The sequence below is a fragment of the Scylla paramamosain genome, chromosome 6, assembly GCF_035594125.1.
Source record: "Scylla paramamosain isolate STU-SP2022 chromosome 6, ASM3559412v1, whole genome shotgun sequence".
Taxonomy (NCBI): Eukaryota; Metazoa; Arthropoda; class Malacostraca; order Decapoda; family Portunidae; genus Scylla; species Scylla paramamosain.
The window spans coordinates 9,263,037-9,285,000 of NC_087156.1; the positions used below are offsets into that span (position 1 = coordinate 9,263,037).

The 21,964-nt window shown below is 38.2% G+C and overlaps 1 protein-coding gene across 1 annotated transcript in view; it reads right to left on the reverse strand.

Moving 5' to 3' along the window:
- Positions 1-21,964, reverse strand: part of LOC135101288 (electron transfer flavoprotein subunit alpha, mitochondrial-like) — a 37,061-nt gene that overhangs the window by 14,835 nt on the left and 262 nt on the right. The window contains exons 2-6 of the mRNA XM_064004992.1: positions 14,854-15,000; positions 14,389-14,530; positions 919-1,082; positions 545-703; positions 151-288 (exon numbers count right to left, since the gene is read on the reverse strand). Coding sequence (XP_063861062.1) covers positions 151-288; positions 545-703; positions 919-1,082; positions 14,389-14,530; positions 14,854-15,000 — 750 coding nt within the window. The remainder of the gene's footprint in view (positions 1-150; positions 289-544; positions 704-918; positions 1,083-14,388; positions 14,531-14,853; positions 15,001-21,964) is intronic.

The following is a 21,964-nucleotide window of genomic DNA, read 5'->3' on the forward strand; positions in this document are numbered from 1 at the left end:
TTTTATTCTTCATAATTTCAATTAACTTCCTAATGAAATTTCTTCCCCCCCCCTCTCTCTCTCTCTCTCTCTCTCTCTCTCTCTAATCATATTTCACTTTCCTTTCTCTTTGTATACATTCTCTTAATTACTATCTTCCTCCAGCCATACCTGCATGTCATTGGGAACAAAGCCAGCATCCACAGCTGCTCTGGACGCTCCCACAGCTGCATTCAGTTTGTCCGCAAGAGAGTACAACATTTCAAAGTTCTCCCCATTTTTCATGCCTCTTCCTCCACTGATGACAGTCTGTATGTCATTGTGTTTATTAATAAAACATAGATTATAATCCATTATGAGACCAAAGACAAATATATTTATTCTGTCTACCATGAATTAATGAGAGGCACTAAAATATTACAAATTTGGTCTTACATCCAACTTGAATGAAGCAGCAACAATATTCTGTCTGCAGCTTGAAAACCCAATATCTGTGAAATTTAGAGAAGCAACACTTCAGCAGAAAAATATAAATTCACAAACTCCTCACCATACCACTACTAACCTTAGCAGCTGTTAACTCTGGTCGATCTGATTTGGAAAGTTCTTGGCCAAGGAACTGGGAGAGATCAGTAGGGAGATTCCCAGCAGCAACATTCTCTTGCGCAGCAGAACCTCCTTCAACCGAGGCAGCTTCAAAACTGGTCCCTCGTACAGTGATCACCTGCTCAAGAAGAAACAAAGTGATAAGCCACATTTTCCCTATTTTAGTTACTGAATCTTTATAGCTATGGAAAGACTTGCAGTCATGAAGACTTTTACACGTTTTTTATATGTTATCTATATCAGATTCTTTGTTCTATTTCTTAGATATCATTCTATGTGTAAAAGGATCATATTCTATTTATGAACAAAAGGACTGCTGAATATCAGGCAAACCTTGACAGGATCCTTGCTCTTTAGGGTCATCAAAGCATTGCCAGCATAGATGGTGCGCACAAAAGTATCAGCAGCCTTCACTTCTATGATATCACTGATGGGAGAGACATCAAGTTTGGCTGCCACACGTGGTAATAAAGATTTCCCCTGAGCTGAGGCACCAGCTAAAAAAAAAAAAAAAAAAAAAAAAAAAAAAAGAAAGAAAAAAATAATTTACAAATATATATGCAAATATATAGGCAAGACAATGGCCTTGCTTTAATCTCTGGGGAATGAAAGCACATAATTCACAACTATATTGTTACTCAAGTAACAAAGTACTTATTACTTTTCTGGTAACTAAATCTTTACTTATTCATTACTGAATTACTTATAGCAAAGTAACTTCATAGCATATATGCTGGATGGGAGGTAAGCAAAAAATGAGTAATATAAAATTAATAGATAAAATATACAGTATCCGCAAAATATACAGTATCAGTTGCAAGGCTGACATCACTATTTAAGCCTTATTATCAGCAATGACATAACATGAATTTGCAGCTGAACACTAGACCCTTTATTACATGAAATTAATTTTTATTGGATGCAAACTCATGACATCACAGCCATTCCCATATGCTGGTATTAAGTCTGAACTAAGCCCAGTTAACTAAAAGAAATTAATATCAACACACTAAATTATTGATCTAAATTAATTGTCAAAATACAGCACTGCAGCCTACTTAATGAGCTCATAATATGCAAATAATTTTATTTATAAGCTAAACTTGAAATTCTCCCATTACTATTTAATAATTTGCAAGATATGATCTAATTCAGAAAATTGGACTTGTAAAAAGTGGAGCAAAAATGACATTACCTCTAAAATATGTAAGAGCATTACATGTTTGTAATCTTAGATATATTATTTACTTGTAATGGCTATTCCATGTTCACTACAGCATATTATAATGCCTTCAACTTGAGAATCACCCTAATGCATCATCTCCATGAAAACTAATGATCTTAAGAACACTTGAATATCTTGCCAGACAATATCATCTTGCCTGATCACAGCTGATCATCATAAATGGGTGAAAACTGTGTAAAGTTCCAGTTTTCTAACTTGAAAAATCACCAAAAATATCTTCATGGATGCAACCCAATCATATCACTTTTATTTAGAAACTCAGTGACCCAGAGGAATGAGGCACATACATAAGATGGAAAAATAGACAATATTCAGTAAAGTGTTGACCAAATATTATCATTCAATGAATTTAGTTCCAGGGATGTTGTGACATTCTATTCCTCACAAAGGAAGTTGTAATAGGAGAAAGGAAAGGAATGAGAAAAAATTGTGAGAAGCTGCCATCCACCTGCTCATGGAAAATTAAAACTCTGACACTCACAGGCACCACTATAAACATGTGAATTTGTGGTTGGATGGGAGAATATTTAAATCAAGAATCAACTATCAGCAAACAAAAGTACTAATACAAATGTTTTGAAGCATTAAGCCACCAAGATACAAAAATATTGAAATTAACTCATACAGTCCCACTGTCAGCTATAGCTGACACTGCATTTCTTTACTGAGGGCCTGCTGAAAGCTATATCCAACACCAAATTCTCCCTTTATTCATATGGCTTGTATGGTAGCCAAGGGTTTCCAAATTGGGCATGTGCTAGCTCTCTCTCTCTCTCTCTCTCTCTCTCTCTCTCTCTCTCTCTCTCTCTCTCTCTCTCTCTCTCTCTCTCTCTCTCTCTCTATATATATATATATATATATATATATATACAATTTGGGTAGGGAAGCAAACACACCTGGATAGAGATTTTGAAAGGTCAAGTTCAAGGAGCAGTGAGACCAACAGCTTACAGAAAAAAATACATCTTGTAAGAGAAAAAGCAACTGGTACAGCAGAACTGACCATATACATAACACATATGAACTCTAACATGACAGTACACCCAATATACACAACAAAAGGCATCATACCAGACTACAAATGTGAAGCAATCACAAAACTCTGCCTCATGTCTCACAACCTTCAAGTGGAGGTTGGGAGATGGAGTCATACTCTCTACAAACAGTGTGCATTTCAATGTGATGGTGTGCAGGTGCAAATGGAGACATGCACTGATTGATTGTCCATTGTCAGCACACTGTTGTAATAGGTACCCGATGTTAATGTTCGCTGATATAAATGAACTTTTCCTAGGAAATAATCAACTGTGATTTTATTTATGATGTACTTGGTATTTATTAAGATTTTCATATTTAGAGACTGATAGTACTAATATTTGTTTTGTTTTGTAAAGGAAATAATCACAACTAATATATATATGTGACTTTACATATGATGTACTTCATATTTATTAAGATAATTAGTTATAGTGGTAATACTAATACTTGTTTTGTTTTGGATTGGAATAGGGTTAAGTTTCTATATGCTTGTATAGGATTTTTTATTACGTATGTTAAAACATGTCATTTGAGCCCTCGAGTTTTAGTTACTTAACTTAAGTTGGGCAGATTTGTATCTGAGTGTATTCTGATCATAATTATTAGATACATCTAAGTCTTGTCAATAAATTATATATATATATATATGTATATATATATATATATATATATATATATATATATATATATATATATATATATATATATATATATATATATGTGAGAGAGAGAGAGAGAGAGAGAGAGAGAGAGAGAGAGAGAGAGAGAGAGAGAGAGAGAGAGAGAGAGAGAGAGAGAGAGAGAGAGAGAGAGAGAGAGAGAGAGAGAGAGAGAGAGCATCATCTGACTCATGCCACAGCCAAAAGTGAACTTGGCACACAAGGTAGCAGAAGAGCAAAAGTTTCACTTCATCACAGCAACCATTCACTCTATGAACTTCAAGTCTACTGAATATTCAAGAGGAAGGATAGATGAATCTATTAATGTAAAATTTTATCTGATGGGGTGCATGTAGAACTGCACAATTAGGGAGTAAAAAATGAACAATTTTGTGCAAAAAAAGAGAAATAACAACTCACCCACTCATTACCCATATGTCACAGTGATGGAATCCCCAGAAAGCAAATGGAGACATGGTATTACTGCCCAAAATGTGATCTGCCCTTCTGTGTAGCTCCTTGTTTCAAGGTGTACCACACCCAAACGCAGTTCAAAATGAGTGAAAAAAGGACACTAACTAGTCTATATCACAAACTCTGTGTTACATATTATTACCAAGACAATACTGAAAATGACAGTAAGATCAAGAGATGCAACAAAAATAAAATTATGTATAAATTTAAACACAAAAACAGTACATATTCAATTATTTCTCTAAATCTTACACAGTTGTGCATGTATGCAGTCAAAGAGACAATCACACTATATACAAACAAAGCAAGAATAATACAGCATCAGAGTGGCATGCAAGACAAGGAAGGTTGGCAGCCAGGCCAAGGGATGCACTGTAGTACACTCCATAACAGTCATCCATTGAGGCAAAAATAAGCTGAGGTGGGTCTTATTATACCTTCCTCCCTTAGTTTTTTTTTTTTTTTTTTATTTTGAACTGATTTATGCAATAAGAAAAATTATAGGGGCTTGAGATTGAGTGAATAAAAGCTCCAAATAGAGTGGGGCTGTACAGGTTAATCAGCATTACTTATTACTCAGTGAAAAGGTAGGATGCTCAGTACTACTGTGGATAGTAGCTCCAATCCATCTTTTGAAGAGGGACCTTGAGCAAAATCAATGTAGGTCTTTAGTCCAGGACCCTTGAAAAAATGTCAATAAGGATGCTTAGTGTGTGCATCCTCTTTGTTACAAGAGCCACCACTCTATCAATAAAACAATCTTAATCCATACATAGAAGTTACATAGGATTGCTTTTGTTGTGAAATACCTTAACGAGATTGAACAGCATTGGGTCAGCATGTAGTTGACAGATGATGGTACTTTTCAGTTATATCCCAAAGACTGATTATATTTATAAATGACTCATTATCTTGTGAGCAGATGAAGCTAAAGTTATCTGCAATAGAGGTGGCCATGTGTCTACTTCCACTTTACTTGTGGACCCAGATTAATTGACAGCATGACTGACTGATGTGTGTAAAAGAAAATTTACTCCTGTAGTCACTTAACAGAGTGAGCCAGGATGTTTACTAAAATCCCTTGAATCACATTTAAGATCATAGTTGTGTAACTGTGCTAAGATAATAAAGTGTAATACATATATGAATGGCCTGGAAAAGCCAATAAAAAACTTAGTGTGGTAAGACTGACTTAGTAGAGTAAGGAGGCCATCAATTTCCTCCCTAAGCTTGAAGCAGCTGTAAAATATTGGAACTAATATCCCAACTAAATACCTTGAAATTTTCTCCAATCACTTTTACAGTACCAGAAAGTTATTAACAAATATCATGAAATGTCTTCTGCTTGAAGTTGATTTATTTTAAGAACATAGGGACATAACATAAGAAAATAAGGGAAGCTACAAGAAGCCATAAGGCCTACACATGGCAGTCTCTGTATAAAATATACCTACTTATTTCCATCTATCATTCCCATCCATAAACCTGTCTAATCTTCTCTTAAAGCTCCCTAACAACTCAGCACTAACAACCTTTTTTTTTTTTTTTATGTAGGAGGGACACTGGCCAACAGCAACAAAAAAAAAAAAAAAAGAAAAAAAAGAAAAAAAAAAACACTGAGATGCAAGTCCCATAAAAGGGTCCAAAGTGGTAGTAAAAATTTGAAGGATAAGTATCTTGAAACCTCCCTCTTCAAGGATTTCAAGTCATAGGAAGGTGGAAACACAGAAGCAGGCAGGGAGTTCCAGAGTTTACCAGAGAAAGGGATGAATGATTGAGAATACTGGTTAACTCTTGCATTAGAGAGGTGGACAGAATAGGGGTGAGAAAAAGAAGAAAGTCTTGTGCAGTGAGGCCATGGGAGGAGGGGAGGCATGCAGTTAGCAAGATCAAAAGAGCAGTTAGCATGAAAATAGTGGCAGAAGATAACTAGAGATGCAACACTGTGGTGATGAGAGAGAGGCTGAAGACAGTCAGTTAGAGGAGAGGAGTTGATGAGATGAAAAGCTTTTGATTCCACCCTGTCTAGAAGAGTGGTATGAGTGGAACCCCCACAGACATGTGAAGCATACTCCATATATGGATGGATAAGGCCCTTGTACAGAGTTAGCAGCTGAGGGGGTGAGAAAAACTGGTGGAGATGTCTCAGAATGCCTAACTTCATAGAAGCTGTTTTAGCTAGAGATGAGATGTGAAGTTTCCAGTTCAGATTATAAGTAAAGGACACACCAAGGATGTTCAGTGTAGAAGAGGGAGACAGTTGAGTGTCATTGAAGAAGAGGGGATAGCTGTCTGGAAGGTTGTGTCGAACTGACAGATGCAGGACTTGAGTTTTTGAGGCATTAAACAATACCAAGTTTGCTCTGCCCCAATCAGAAATTTTAGAAAGATCAGAAGTCAGGCATTCTGTGGCTTCCCTACGTGAAATGTTTACTTCTTGAACAAGGGTTGGACGCCCATGAAAAGACATGGAAAAGTGCAGGGTGGTATCATCAACGTAGGAGTGGATAGGACAAGAAGTTTGGTTTAGAAGGTCATTGATGAATAATAAGAGGAGAGTGGGTGACAGGACAGAACCATGAGGAACATCACTGTTAATAGATTTAGGAGAAGAACAGTGACCGTCTACCACAGCAGCAATAGAATGGTCATAAAGAAAACTTGAGATGAAGTTACAGAGAGAAGGATAGAAGCTGTAGGAAGATAGTTTGGAAATCAAAGCTTTGTGCCAGACTCTATCAAAAGCTTTTGATATGTCCAAGGCAACAGCAAAAGTTTCACCAAAATCTATAAAAGAGGATGACCAAGACTCAGTAAGGAAAACCAGAAGATCACCAGTAGAGCGGGCTAGACGGAACCCATACTGGCGATCAGATAGAAGGTTATGAAGTGATAGATGTTTAAGAAACTTCCTGTTGAGGATAGATTAAAAAAATTTAGATAGGCAGGAAATTAAAGCAATAGGACGGTAGTTTGAGGGATTAGAACGATCACCCTTTTTAGGAACAGGCTGAATGTAGGCAAACTTCCAGCAAGAAGGAAAGGTAGATGTTGACAGACAGAGCTGAAAGAGTTTGACTAAGCAAGGTGCAAGCACAGAGGCACAGTTTTGGAGAACAATAGGAGGGACCCTATCAGGTCCATAAGCCTTCTGAGGGTTTAGGCCAGCGAGGGCATGGAAAACATCATTACAAAGAATTTCAATAGGTAGCATAAAGTAGTCAGAGGATGGAGGAGAGGGAGGATGAAGCCCAGAATTGTCCAAGGTAGAGTTTTTAGCAAAGGTTTGAGTGAAGAGTTCAGCTTTAAAAATAAATGTGATAGCAGTGGTGCCATCTGGTTGAAATAAAGGAGGGAAAGAAGAAGAAGGAAAGTTATTGGAGATAATTTTGGCTAGATGCCAGTCATGAGGGGAGCTAGATCTTCAAAGATTTTGACACTTTCTGTTAATGAAGGAGTTTTTGGTTAATTGGAGAACAGACTTGGCATGGTTCCAGGAAGAAATATAAGGTGAATGAGATTCTGGTGATGGATTTGTGGGCCACCCCTCTATCATATATAGCATGAGAACAAGCTGTGTTGAACCAAGGTTTGGAAGGTTTAGTTCAAGACAAATAGTAAGGAACGTACACCTCCATGCCAGACACTATCACCTCTGTTATGCGCTCAGCACGCAAAGATGGGTCTCTGACATGGAAGCAGTAATCATTCAAAGGAAAATCAGCAAAATACTTCCTCAGGTGCCCCCAACTAGCAGAGGCATAGCGCCAGAGGCACCTTCACTTAGGGGGATCCTGAGAAGGGATTGGAGCAATAGGACAAAATACAGATATGAGATTGTAGTGAGAGGAGCCCAACGGAGAAGATACGGTGACAGCATAAGCAGAAGAGGTCAGGAAAAGGTCAAGAATGTTGGGTCTATCTCCAAGATGGTCAGGAATATGAGTAGGATGCTGCATCAATTGCTCTGGGTCATGGAGGATAGGAAAGTTGAAGGCTAGTTCACCAGGATGGTCAGTGAAGGGAGAGGAAACCTAATGTTGGTGGTGAACATTGAAGTCTCCAAGAATGGAGATCTCCACTTTGGAAGTTAAGTAGTCAAAGAATTTCTTATAGTCAGAGGAGTTAGGTGAGATATACAGCACAGATAAATTTAGTTTAAGAGTGACTCTGTAGCCGTAGCCAGATGGTGGAAAACTCGAAAGATTCAAGAGCATGGGCACGAGAGCAGGTTAAATCGTTGTGCACATAAACGCAACATCCAGATTTGGATCGAAAATGAGGATAGAGAAAGTAGGAGGGAACAGAAAAGGGGCTACTGTCAGTTGCCTCAGACACCTGAGTTTCAGTGAGGAAAAGAAGATGAGGTTTAGAAGAGGAGAGGTGATGTTCTACAGATTGAAAATTAGATCTTAGACCACGAATGCTGCAGAAGTTAATGAAAAAAAAGTTGAGGGGGTGTCAAGACACTTAGCATCGATGTCAGAAGGGCAGTCCGACCTGGGGACATTTGTGGTCCCCTCCCCAGATGGGGACTCCAGGGCTGGTGTAGGAGTCAGCATGAATTTTGAAATTTTGAGTGAAGGGTGTGTGTGGGTGTTATTAGGTGCTTGTAGTTTTGTGTGGAGGAAGAAAGTTGTCTTTAGAGAGCAGGCTGTGACTGCCCCCTTGTGTTGTGAGACACAAAGAGAAACGTCAAGTGAGGTCACAGCTGGGTTTAATAAGTTCGCAGCCTGATTACTGAGTCCGTTCAATTCATCTATCACTCTATTTGATTATGAATTCCTTCCTATCTCTTTCTTAAACCTCAATTTTTCAAGCTTGAACCTTCTTTTTATTTTTTATGTAGGAGGGACACCAGCCAAGGGGAAAAAAAAAAAAAAAAAAGCCCACTGAGGTGTCTTCAAACCTCCCTCTTGAAGGAATTCAAGTCATAGGAAGGTGGAAATACAAAGGCAGGCAGGAAGTTCTAGAATTTACCAGAGAAAGGGATGAATGATTGAGAATACTGGTTAACTCTTGCATTAGAGAGGTGGACAGAATAGGGGTGAGAGAAAGAAGAAAGTCTTGTGCAGCGAGGCTGTGGAAGGAGGGAAGATGTGCAGTTAGCAAGACCATAAGTGTAGTTAGTACGAAGATAGCAAGAGATGCAACATTACAGCAATGAGAAAGAGGCTGAAGACAATTATGTAGAGGAGAGAAGTTGATGAGATGAAAAACTTTTCATTCCACCCTGTCTAGAAGAGCAGTATGAGTGGAACATGTGAAGCATAATCCATACATGGATGGGTAAGGCCCCTGTACAGTTAGCAGCTGGAAGAGTGAGAAAAACTGGTGGAGACATCTCAGAATGCCTAACTTCATAAAAGCTGTTTTAGCTATAGATGAGATGTGAAGTTTCCAGTTTAAATTAAAAATAAAGGACAGACTGGGGATGTTCAGTGAAAGAAGACAGGGACAGCTGAGTGTCAAATGAAGAACAGAGAATAGTTGTCTGGAAGGTTGTGTTGAGCTGATAGATGGAGGAACTGAATTTTTTGAGGCACTGAATAATACCAAGTTTGCTCTGACCCAATCAGAAATTTTAGAGAGATCAGAAGTCAGGAGATCTGTGGCTTCCCTGCATGAACTGTTTACTTCCTGAAGGGTTGGGCATCTACGAAAAGACATGGAAAAGTGCAGGGTGGTATCATCAGCACAGGAGTGGATAGGACAAGAAGTTTGGTTTAGATCATTGATGAATAATTAGGAAGAGAGTGGATGACAGGACAGAACCCTGAGGAACACCACTGTTATTAGATTTAGGAGAAGAACAGTGACCATCTACCACAGCAGCAATAGAACAGTCAATAAAGAAAACTTGAGATGAAGTTACTGAGAGAAGGATAGAAGCTGTAGGAGGGTAGTTTGGAATTCAAAGCTTTGTGCCAGACTCTCTCAAAAGCTTTTCATATGTGTAAGGCAACAGCAAAAGTTTCACCAAAATCTCTACAAGAGGGTGACCAAGACTCAGTAAGGAAAGCCAGAAGATTACCAGTAGTGTGGCCTTGACGGAACACATACTGGCAATCAGATGGAACGTTTTTAAGAATTTCCCTGTTGAGGGTAGATTCAAAAACAGGAAATTAAAGCAATAGGATGGTAGTTTGAGGGATTAGAACGGTCACCCTTTTTAGGAACAGGTTGAATGTAGGCAAACTTCCAGCAAGAAGGAAAGACAGCTGTTGACAGACAAGTTAAAAGAGTTTGACTAGGCAAGGTGCAAGCACGGAGGCACAGTTTTGGAGAACAATAGGAGGGACCCCATCAAGTCCATAAGCCTTCTGAGGGCTTAGGCCAGCGAAGGCATGGAAAACATCATTGTGAAGAATTTTAATAGGTAGCATGAAGTAGTCAGAGGGTGGAGGAGAAGGAAGAAGAAGCCCTTAATCATCCAAAGTAGAGTTCTTAGCAAAGGTTTGAGTGATGATTTCAGCTTTTAGAGATACATATGATAGCAGTGGGTGCTATGTGGTTAAAATAGAGGAAAGAAGAAGAAGCAAAGTTATTGGAGGTGTTTTTGGCTAGGTGTCAGAAGTCACAAGGGGAGTTAGATCTTGAAATGCTTCCATGGCAGACACTATCACCTCTGTTATATGCTCAGCACACAAAGATAGGTCTCTGACACAGAAGCAGTAATCATTCCAAGGAAAATCAGCAAAATACCTCCTCAGGTCCCCCTAACTAGCAGAGGCAAAATGCCTGAGGCACCTTCACTTAGAGGTATCCTGTGGAGGGACTGGAGCAATATGACAAGATACAGATATGAGAGTGTGATTGGAGGAGCCCAATGGAGAAGATAGGGTAACGATAATTACTCCTAGTGAGGTCTAAAGCACTGTTCAGGGGGTGCTGTGAACTTATCATTAAACCCAGCTGTGACCTCACTGAACGTTTCCCTTTGTTTCTCACAACACAAGGGGGCAGTCACAGCCTTCCCTCTAAAGACAACTCTCTTCCTCCACACAAAACTACAAGCACCTAATAACACACACACCCTTCACTCAAAAATTTCAAAATTATTATGGCGACTCCTACACCAGCCTCGGAGTCCCCATCTGGGGAGGGGACCATAAATGTCCCCAGGTCAGACTGCCTTTCTGTCGACGACCCTAAGTGTCTAGACACCCCCCTCAACTTTTTCTTCATTAACTTCTGCAACATTTGTGGTCTAAGATCTAATTTTCAATCTGTAGAACACCACCTCTCCTCTTCTAAACCTCATCTTCTTTTCCTCACTGAAACTCAGGTGTCTGAGGCAACTGACAGTAGCCCCTTTTCTGTTCCCTCCTACTTTCTCTATCCTCATTTTCAATCCAAAGCTGGATGTTGCGTTTATGTGCGCAATGACTTAACCTGCTCTCGTGCCCACGCTCTTGAATCTTCCGAGTTTTCCACCATCTGGCTACAACTACAGTCATTCTCAAACTAAATTTATCTGTGCTGTATACCTCTCATCTAACTCCTCTGACTATAAGAAATTCTTTGACTACTTAACTTCCAAAGTGGAGCACATTCTGACTCTCTTCCCTTTTGCAGAGATCTCCATTCTTGGAGACTTCAATGTTCACCACCAGCTTTGGCTTTCCTCTCCCTTCACTGACCATACTGGTGAACTAGCCTTCAACTTTGCTATCCTCCATGACCAAGAGCAATTGGTGCAACACCCAACTCATAATCCTGATTGTCTTGGAGATACGCCCAACATTCTTGACCTTTTCCTGACCTCTAATCCTTCTGCTTATGCTGTCATCCTTTCTTCTTCGTTGGGCTCCTCTGATCACAATCTCATCTCTGTATCATGTCCTATCGCTCCAATCCCTCCTCAAGATCCCCCTAAGCGAAGGTGCCTCTGGCGTTTTGCCTCTGCTAGTTGGGGGACCTGAGGAGGTATTTTGCTGATTTTCCTTGGAATGACTACTGCTTCCATGTCAGAGACCCGTCTTTGTGTGCTGAGCGCATAACAGAGGTGATAATGTCTAGCATGGAGGCATACATTCGTAACTCTTTTTCTTGACCTAAACCTTCCAAACCTTGGTTTAACACAGCTTGTTCTCGTGCTATACATGATAGAGAGGTGGCCCACAAAAGGTACTTAAGCCTTCCATCACCAGAATCTCATGCACTTTATATTTCTGCCCGGAACCATGCCAAGTCTGTTCTCCAACTAGCCAAAAACTCCTTCATTAACAGAAAGTGTCAAAACCTTTCAAGATCCAACTCCCCTCATGACTTCTGGCATCTAGCCAAAAATATCTCCAATAACATTGCTTCTTCTTCTTTCCCTCCTTTATTTCAACCAGATGGCACCACTGCTATCACATCTATTTCTAAAGCTGAACTCTTCGCTCAAACCTTTGCTAAAAACTCTACCTTGGACGATTCTGGGCTTGTTCCTCCCTCTCCTCCATCCTCTGACTACTTTATGCTACCTATTAAAATTCTTCGCAATGATGTTTTCCATGCCCTTGCTGGCCTAAACCCTCGGAAGGCTTATGGACCTGATAGGGTCCCTCCTATTGTTCTCCGAAACTGTGCCTCCGTGCTTGCTCTTTGCCTTGTCAAACTCTTTCAGCTCTGTCTGTCAACATCTACCTTTCCTTCTTGTTGGAAGTTTGCCTACATTCAACCTGTTCCTAAAAAGGGTGACCGTTCTAATCCCTCAAACTAACGTCCTATTGCTTTAATTTCCTGCCTATCTAAAGTTTTTTAATCTATCCTCAACAGGAAGATTCTTAAACATCTATCACTTCACAACCTTCTATCAGATCGCCAGTATGAGTTCTGTTAAGGCTGCTCAACTGGTGATCTGGCTTTCCTTACTGAGTCTTGGTCATCCTCTTTTAGAGATTTTGGTGAAACTTTTGCTGTTGCCTTGGACATATCAAAAGCTTTTGATAAAGTCTGGCACAAAGCTTTGATTTCTAAACTACTCTCCTATGGCTTTTATCCTTCTCTCTGTAACTTCATCTCAAGTTTCCTTTTCTGACCGTTCTATTGCTGCTGTGGTAAACGGTCATTTATTTATCCTAAATAATCCTATCATTTATTCTCCTAAATCTATTAACAGTGGTGTTCCTCAGGGTTCTTTCCTGTCACCCATTCTGTTCTTATTATTCATTAATGATCTTCTAAACCAAACTTCTTGTCCTAACCACTCCTACGTTGATGATACCACCCTGCACTTTTCCACGTCTTTTCATAGACGTCCAACCCTTCAGGAAGTAAACATTTCACGCAGGGAAGCCACAGAACGCTTGACTTCTGATCTTTCTAGAATTCTGATTGGGGCAGAGCAAACTTGGTATTCTTCAATTCCTCAAAAACTTAATTCCTCCATCTATCAACTTGACACAACCTTCCAGACAACTATCCCCTCTTCTTCAATGACACTCAACTGTCCCCGTCTTTTACACTGAACATCCTCGGTCTGTCCTTTACTTATAATCTGAACTGGAAACTTCACATCTCATCTCTACCTAAAACAGCTTCTATGAAGTTAGGCATTCTGAGATGTCTCTGCCAGTTTTTCTCACCCCCCCCCAGCTGCTAACTCTGTGCAAGGGCCTTATCCGTCCATGTTTGGAGTATGCTTCACATGTCTGGGGGGTTCCACTCATACTACTCTTCTAGACAGGGTGGAATCAAAAGCTTTTCATCTCATTAACTCCTCTCCTCTAACTGACTGTCTTCAGCCTCTCTCTCACCGCCGCAATGTTGCATCTCTAGCTGTCTTCTACCGCTATTTTCATGCTAACTGCTCTTCTGATCTTGTTAACTGCATGCCTCCCCTCTTCCCGCGGCCTCACTGCACAAGACTTTCTTCTTTCTCTCACCCCTATTCTGTCCACCTCTCTAATGCAAGAGTTAACCAGTATTCTCAATCATTCATCCCTTTCTCTGGTAAACTCTGGAACTCCCTGCCTGCTTCTGTATTTCCACCTTCCTATGACTTGAATTCCTTCAAGCAGGAGGTTTCAAGACACTTGTCCTTCAATTTTTGACTACCGCTTTGGACCCTTTTTATGGGACTGGCATTTCAGTGGGCATTTTTTTTATTGGATTTTTGTTGCCCTTGCTCAGTGTCCCTCCTACATAAAAAAAAAAAAGACATAAGTAGAAGGATTAGATCTTAGAACCTGTTATTTCTTGTTCTATCCTGGTTAATGATCCCAAGAATTTTGCTTATGTCCCCTTGTTATAACCACTATGCCACTTAAAGACTTCTATCAGGTCCCTATTAACCTACATCTCTCTAAGAAATGTAAATTTCACAGCTTCAATTTTGTTGGAATACCCTCATTCCCAGTAATTATGCAGGTAATGTATATACACTCTTGTACTTACCAACAATATGAGTGAACTTGAACTGGTTTTGTGTGGCTGTGACCAATGGGGCAAGTCGCTCAGGAAGGAAGCCAACAAAAGCCTCCGAGTCTGCCACAAGGATCTTACTGATGCCAGCAGCCTTGGATAACTCAGCAACAACCTAAAGAAAGAGAAACATAACACCAAGACCTTCATTCAAGAAAGACTAGCAGGACCATTTTAGTTTCTAAGGCACTTTTGCCAGGATATTTAAGAAGGAAGCACTGCTATGTAAGTGAAGAGGATTTGCTAATTTCTTATATGGTTATATCACATATTTTAAACAAAGCCAAAAAACCACCATGTGTGACAAATCTTCACCAAGACCATTAACTCACTACTCACTGATGCTTGAGAAACTAATTAGAAAAGAAACATTGTAATGAATTTGGATGGTTGAGGAATCTTTTCATATGTAATTCAACAATTTCTTACATTACTTACACTTCCACAGTTGCTGCCAGCCACTAGGCATGACACATCTCCACCAAGCTTCTTTGCAGCACTGAGGGCATTGAGGGTGATTGGTGTTAAATTGTTATTGTCATGCTCTGCAATAACAAGTGTTGACTGCAGCCGTCGTCCTATAGCCTGTAATTATAAAAATCTTTTGGTAAAATTAACAGATATATATCTGGACATATGTAAAATAATAGTGCATTACTTCCATAACAGATCCATCCCTGCTCCTGCTTCTGATCAGATCACATATGAGCAAGATGATGGGTCTATCATGGTGCAGCAGCAATAAACCCAGGCAAAATAAGCCCCAGCCATTTCATGATATCATGCTGTGCTTCCAACAATTATGCCATTTGCCACTGAAAACAAGCACAACTAAATACAACACTAACATTCAAATAATATTAGTTAATATGTATATGTATTCTTCAATCATTTATTTATATCTCATACAATGATTTTTGGTAGGTAAAAATTACTGCAATTTACAAATAATGTAAACACCACTGGGAAAAGATATGATACAAAAGTTAGTAAAACAGACAACAGAGATAATCATCAGGAGAGAATCAATTAAGCAGATGGACACCAGTGGCCACTGCAATACATGAGTGGACAATGGAATCAAGTGTGATTAATGCAAATTTTGGGTTCACTTCAAATGTGAAGGTCTTTCAGAAGCTGTGGCAAATTTCTGGAATGAACAGGGAAATCATGCAAAGTTGTACTGTGATGAACTGTAAACAGATAGCTGACCAACTCATCAACAAAAGTGCCTTTTGAATCTGACAATATTTATAAAAGAAATCATAGATCTGTGATCTATGGACACATCACCATGGGAGATGGTTCTAGTACTAGTATTTGTGACAGCTGTGAACTACCTAGGGGGATAAATGTGATGGCTAACATTGCCCTAGTTCACTACGTGTGAACTATGGTAATTAATGCAATTAGTGAAGCTGGTAAAAATAGTATTGAGTTTGTTTGTATCCAGAGTTGAGCTAGTCCATCTGATAACAACAGTGTCTATAGAGATTCACCTATCAGTTCTAGTTAAGTCTTGATGTTCAGTTGTTGCCAAATTTACTGATTGAGCTGATCAGCTGTTTTCCCAGGCTGCCTGTCTTCCCTCAACTGCCCTAGGTAATATTCACAGTATTGTTCAAGTGGAGATCAAAGAGTTTGATGAGTGGAGGAAAGTTTTTCATTATTTGTATTTGTTATTGTTTATGGGCACATAGCAAGCTTTCCAGCCATTCAGTTGGTGTGCTAGCCATTGTGAGAGTTACTCCTTGGGAGCCCAACCAGGTAATGCACTATTTCAAAGGATTACTTAATTTAGGATTACTTAATTCTTTATATACAAACATATATATATATATATATATATATATATATATATATATATATATATATATATATATATATATATATATATATATATATATATACAAACATATATATATATATATATATATATATATATATACATATATATATATATATATATATATATATATATATATATATATATATATATATATATATATATATATATATATATATATATATATATATATATATATATATATATATATATATATATATATATATATATATATATATATATATATATATATATATATATATATATATATATATATATATATATATATATCCTCATGAAGTCTAAATTTTTCAAAAGTTGAAAGTCGCAAGAAAATTTTTTTCTCAAATTCAATGAGAAAAAAAAAAAAAATCAAATGCATTCAGTTAAAGATCAGTAGTGTACCTACACATGTGGCACAATATTATACAATTTTTTTTTTTTTTGTTTAGGATTTTGGAAAGGGGTCTTAATTTTCGAAAAAAATTTGAAGATTGGAAAAAATAAAGGTATAAAAGTCTTATACATGCTATGCCCTACCAATGGGCAAAATTTTGTGTAAAACAAATAAATATAATAGGAAAAACCTGTCATACCAGATGGCTCCCTTAATCTGTACAGTGTTGTGCTCTGTCAGAGATAGGGGTCTTGCTGGATCGTATTTTTTCATATATTTTTTTTATTTACCACAGAAAAATAACAAATTATTTTATATATATATATATATATATATATATATATATATATATATATATATATATATATATATATATATATATATATATATATATATATATGTTATTCCCATGCCATGAATGAAAGTGTGGTTACCGTACAATTTTGATTCTTTGATTTTTCCCTTCTCAGCGATCACAATATCAGACTAGGGATGCGGAATTTTATTTTTATGTTTTCTAAAGCTTTTATTCTCACCTTGACAAACACTTTCCACAACCCAGTAGTGTGTGTAATAAATAAGTACTTCTTTACATTACAAATACCTATAAATAAACAAGAATTGTATGTTCAACAAGATGGTTGGATGTGCATCTGGCAACACCCCATATCTCAAGGATGTGGCTACTACACCTGCAGTTCTCAAAGAAAAGAGAATACTATGAATTTTACAACTTTGTTTCCTTTTCTGATTATTCTGGTCTTGTTTCCTATTTCTTATGACTTACTGATTATAGATTTGATAAATAACTTCCTAGGAGAGAGTAACTTACCTTTTTTATGTGATGATTTTTAGGGAAACATAGCAGCTCACCCATTGTAGTCAACTTTGCAATAATGTCAGCGGACCAAAACATTTATATACCAAAATCTTTATCCCTCTCCAGTACCGTAGCTTTCAATTTAATTTTACTGCATTGATATTATATGCATGTTGACATAGGTATTGAAAAAATAAAATAATTCCCAAATATGTCTCAGTTCCTACAGAAGTATTCAGTCTATAATAATTCCAACCCCAAAAGGTAGGGATGTGTATGAAGACATTCACTCCTGACTTGTCAAAATATTCTTTGTTAGTGTTAGCGACAAGCCTTAAACATGTAAACCAAACTGAAGGCCATATTATGGCTCAAAAACGAAATTGTACATATATGTATTAAACGCTTCCCTAAGAGGTATATATATATATATATATATATATATATATATATATATATATATATATATATATATATATATATATATATATATATAGTAAACACTGTACAGGTTAAATCTATTCATATGGTAAGTAAATAATACAATTCCTACAATCTGCCCACTTTTTTTTATTAATCCTAAACTTAAATATAAAAAATAATTAGTAAATCAATTAATTAATTCATTAATTTCACTGCTAGTCCCTTCGATAACTTTCTAGAGTCCTTTCCCAGCCTTATTACTGGTCAATTATCTTCCATTCTTTTGCATATACCTTTAGATGCACCTAAAACATAAATATAAGGTGGGGAGAAGTGGCCCTGTCATTAAGAGAGTGGGTCTTGGGGGTGGGCTTTGCCCCCTGAACATCTAAGTTTGGTAATGTTAGGTTAGGTTAGATTAGGTAATGCTAGGTTAGATTAGTGGGCACTAGTGTTGATGTGTTGTCCCTGGTTGGCTGGGATGTGTCTGGCAGGTTAGAGTTACCAACTGTGTATTTTACTTGCAGTGTTACCATGTTGGGCAAGGATACCCCCTCCTCCTCCCCCCCCTCTCTCTCTCTCTCTCTCTCTCTCTCTCTCTCTCTCTCTCTCTCTCGACAAGATATTATCACAGATGACACATCAACACACTGACCATAAAGTGAATGTGTGTGTGTGTGTGTGTGTGTGTGTGTGTGTGTGTGTGTGTGTGTGTGTGTGTGTGTGTGTGTGTGTGTGTGTGTGTGTGTGTGTGTGTGTGTGTGTATTTACCTAGTTATGAAATACAGGACAAGAGCCACACTAGGCTCATGCTGTCCCATCTCCATATCAACTTTTAGCCAAATTTTCTTTAAATTTATGGACTGTCTTGGCACACACAGTCTCATCATTAAGTTCATTTCACACTGCTATGCTTCTGTGAGGAAAGCTATGTTTCTTGATATATCTTCTGCAAACATTCCTTATCATTTCCCTTCCATGTCCTCTGGTACCTCTCGTATCTGGTATCACAAGATCATCCCTATCCAACTTTTCCATCCCTTCCAATATTCTGTAAAGTACTATCAAATCACCTCTTTCCCTCCTTTTTTCCAGTATAGTCAAGTCCAATCTCATCAACTTCTCCTCATAACTATACCCTCTTAGGCTTGTAGGGATTTTAGTTGCAGCTCTGAATTCTTTCTAGCTTTCTGATATCCTTCTTCAAACTTGGTGACTACACTAATTCTGTGTACTCTAGTCTTGGACGTATCATTGTTGTAAGCAGTGTTTTGATCATATCTTCATCAATGTAGGAGAATAACATCTTGATGTTTCTCAGCAGATACAGTTTCTCCAGTGATCTTGTTTACATGCTTCAAAAAATGACAGTTTATTAGAAATGGTTACTCCCAGACCTTTTCTTCTGATTTTATGGTAATTTTCTCATTTCCCATATAGTATATGCCTTCTGTTCTTCTCACACTTTTTCCAAACTGTGAGAGAGAGAGAGAGAGAGAGAGAGAGAGAGAGAGAGAGAGAGAGAGAGAGAGAGAGAGAGAGAGAGAGAGAGAGAGAGAGAGAGAGAGAGAGAGAGAGAGAGAGAGAGAGAGAGAGAGAGAGAGAGAGAAACACAAACATCAACACACACACACACACACACACACACACACACAAAGTGAAAATGAGATCCCAAGTTGCAGTAGAGGAGATCCTAGCAAGAACCGGGGAGCTGGATGCAAGCTCAGAATACAAGAATATTTGGGTAAAAAGAGATGTGAATTTGGAAGAACGGGAAAGAGAGAGGGATCTGAGAAATGAAGCTAAGGAAAAAAAAAATGAAAGGACAGAGACCGAGAAGAGGAAATTTTATTGGAGGGTACTAGATATGAGACTGAGGAAATGTATCTTTGGGAAAGGGAACAAGAAATGAAAGAACCACAGCAGCAGACAGAAATTAAAAGTGGAGGGTGGAATAGTACATTAAGAGTAATGTATACAAACAACAATAGGTTACTTTCAGGTATACTGGAAGTGAGAGATTACCTATAGAAAAATATACTAGATGTATTGTGCCCAACCAAGACAAAGTTAAAAGAGCAAGTCCACTTAAGCTTTAAGGAAGATATAATTATTGGAGGAGAGATAGAAAAGGAAAAGGAGGAGGAGTAGTACTGATAATGGTTCAAAATGATATATATGTGGAAGAAGTGCAATATGGAGATGGAATGGTGGAGGTCATAGGTATAATAATCAGGACCAGTGGGAGAGAAAGGAGGAAGATCACATTAACATATGTGCCACCAAAGGCTAATACATGGAGGCTGGAGGAACACAAGGAAATGGAAAAGGAAGTGTTGAAGTGCCTAGACAACATGATAAGGAAGGACAGTAAAATACTACTAGTGGGAGACTTTAACTAGTGGGAGACTTTAACCCATTATGTTCCAAATATACATCAATGATATGCAGGAGGGTTTGACCAGTTATATTAATCTGTTTGCTGATGATGCAAAACTGTTAAAGGTAATAAAGATCCATGTTGATTATATAGAGTTGCAAAGAGATATTGACAAAATTTATGGATGGAGCAAGAAATGGAAATTTGAATTCAATACTAAGAAGTGCCATGTGATGGAATTGGGAAAGAGTAAAAGAAGACCTGCATGGGACTATAAAGTGGGGGAAGTAATAATGAAGAGCAAGGAGGAGAAACCTGGGAGTGGTTTTTTCAAGATACCCTGACTCCAGAACAGCATATAAGTGAGATATTTGGCTTGACATACAGGATGTTTACAAATATTAGGGTGGCATTTCATTACATGGATAAGACTATGATGAAAAAAATTATAGCCATTATGCTACATCCCAAGCTGGAATATGCAGCAGTGGTGTCATCTCCACATATGAAAAAAAGATATAAAGAAGGTGGAAAGAATTCAGCAGACAGCTACAAGGATAGTAACAGAGATGAAAGACCTAATGTCCAAAGAAACGTCGAAGGAAATGGGACTGCAAACTCTGCAAGTTAGAAGAGAAAGAGGAGACATAATAATGATGTATAAAATAGTTAACCACATTGAGAAGATAGACAAGCAGGATATGGTGTTGCTGAAAGAAGATGAAGCTGGATGGATGAGAGGGCACTCAAAGATCAGGAAGAGTCAGTGTTTGAGAGGCATCAAGAAGTACAGTTCTACATAGAACTGTGGATATCTGGAATGATCTAAATGAAGAGGTTATTACAGCACCAAATGTACATAAATTTAAGGTAATGCTGGATAAATATATATGGAGACAGGACTCTATGAGCCCTACTTGAACCCTGTATTATACAACTAGGTAAATACACTCACACTAACACACATATTATGGTCATTGTGTTGATGTGTGCCCCATGATAATATCTTGTTAAGAGAGAGAGAGAGAGAGAGAGAGAGAGAGAGAGAGAGAGAGAGAGAGAGAGAGAGAGAGAGAGAGAGAGAGAGAGAGAGAGAGAGAGAGAGAGAGAGATACATACATGAAAAAAAAAAAGGGATAAAAAAAAAAACTGGATAAGAGTAGATATAGTGACTGGCCAGCATGAGCTTAGACTCCTCCTCCTGTAAACCACAGCTAGGTAAATACACACTAAGGATGTGTAGCGATGTAAAAGTAATCATATATCTTGTCTGAGAGAGAGAGAGAGAGAGAGAGTAGTATCCTCGCCTGATGTGGTAACACTGCAAGGAAAATACATAATTGGCAGCTCAGACCTGCCGGACGCGGCCCATCTAGCTGGGAACACGACACTAGTGCCGATTAGCGTCCTTAAGGAGGTCCAAGGGAGGCAAAGCCCCCCAGGTTAGGTTAGGTTAATATTAGGTTGGGTAAACTAATCATCGTAGCCTCTTATGTAAAACGTTACCTAACCTAACCAACTTTCATGGACCAACATGCAACCAGTGGTTTAATTCATCAGAATGGCTCAGCAACCCATACCAGTCTTCAAGCAGGGCTCTATCTCCTTACACACAATCCTTGAATTTATCCTAAGCTATTTACAACACACTTAACAACCTGCTGCGAGCTACCTATCAAGGTT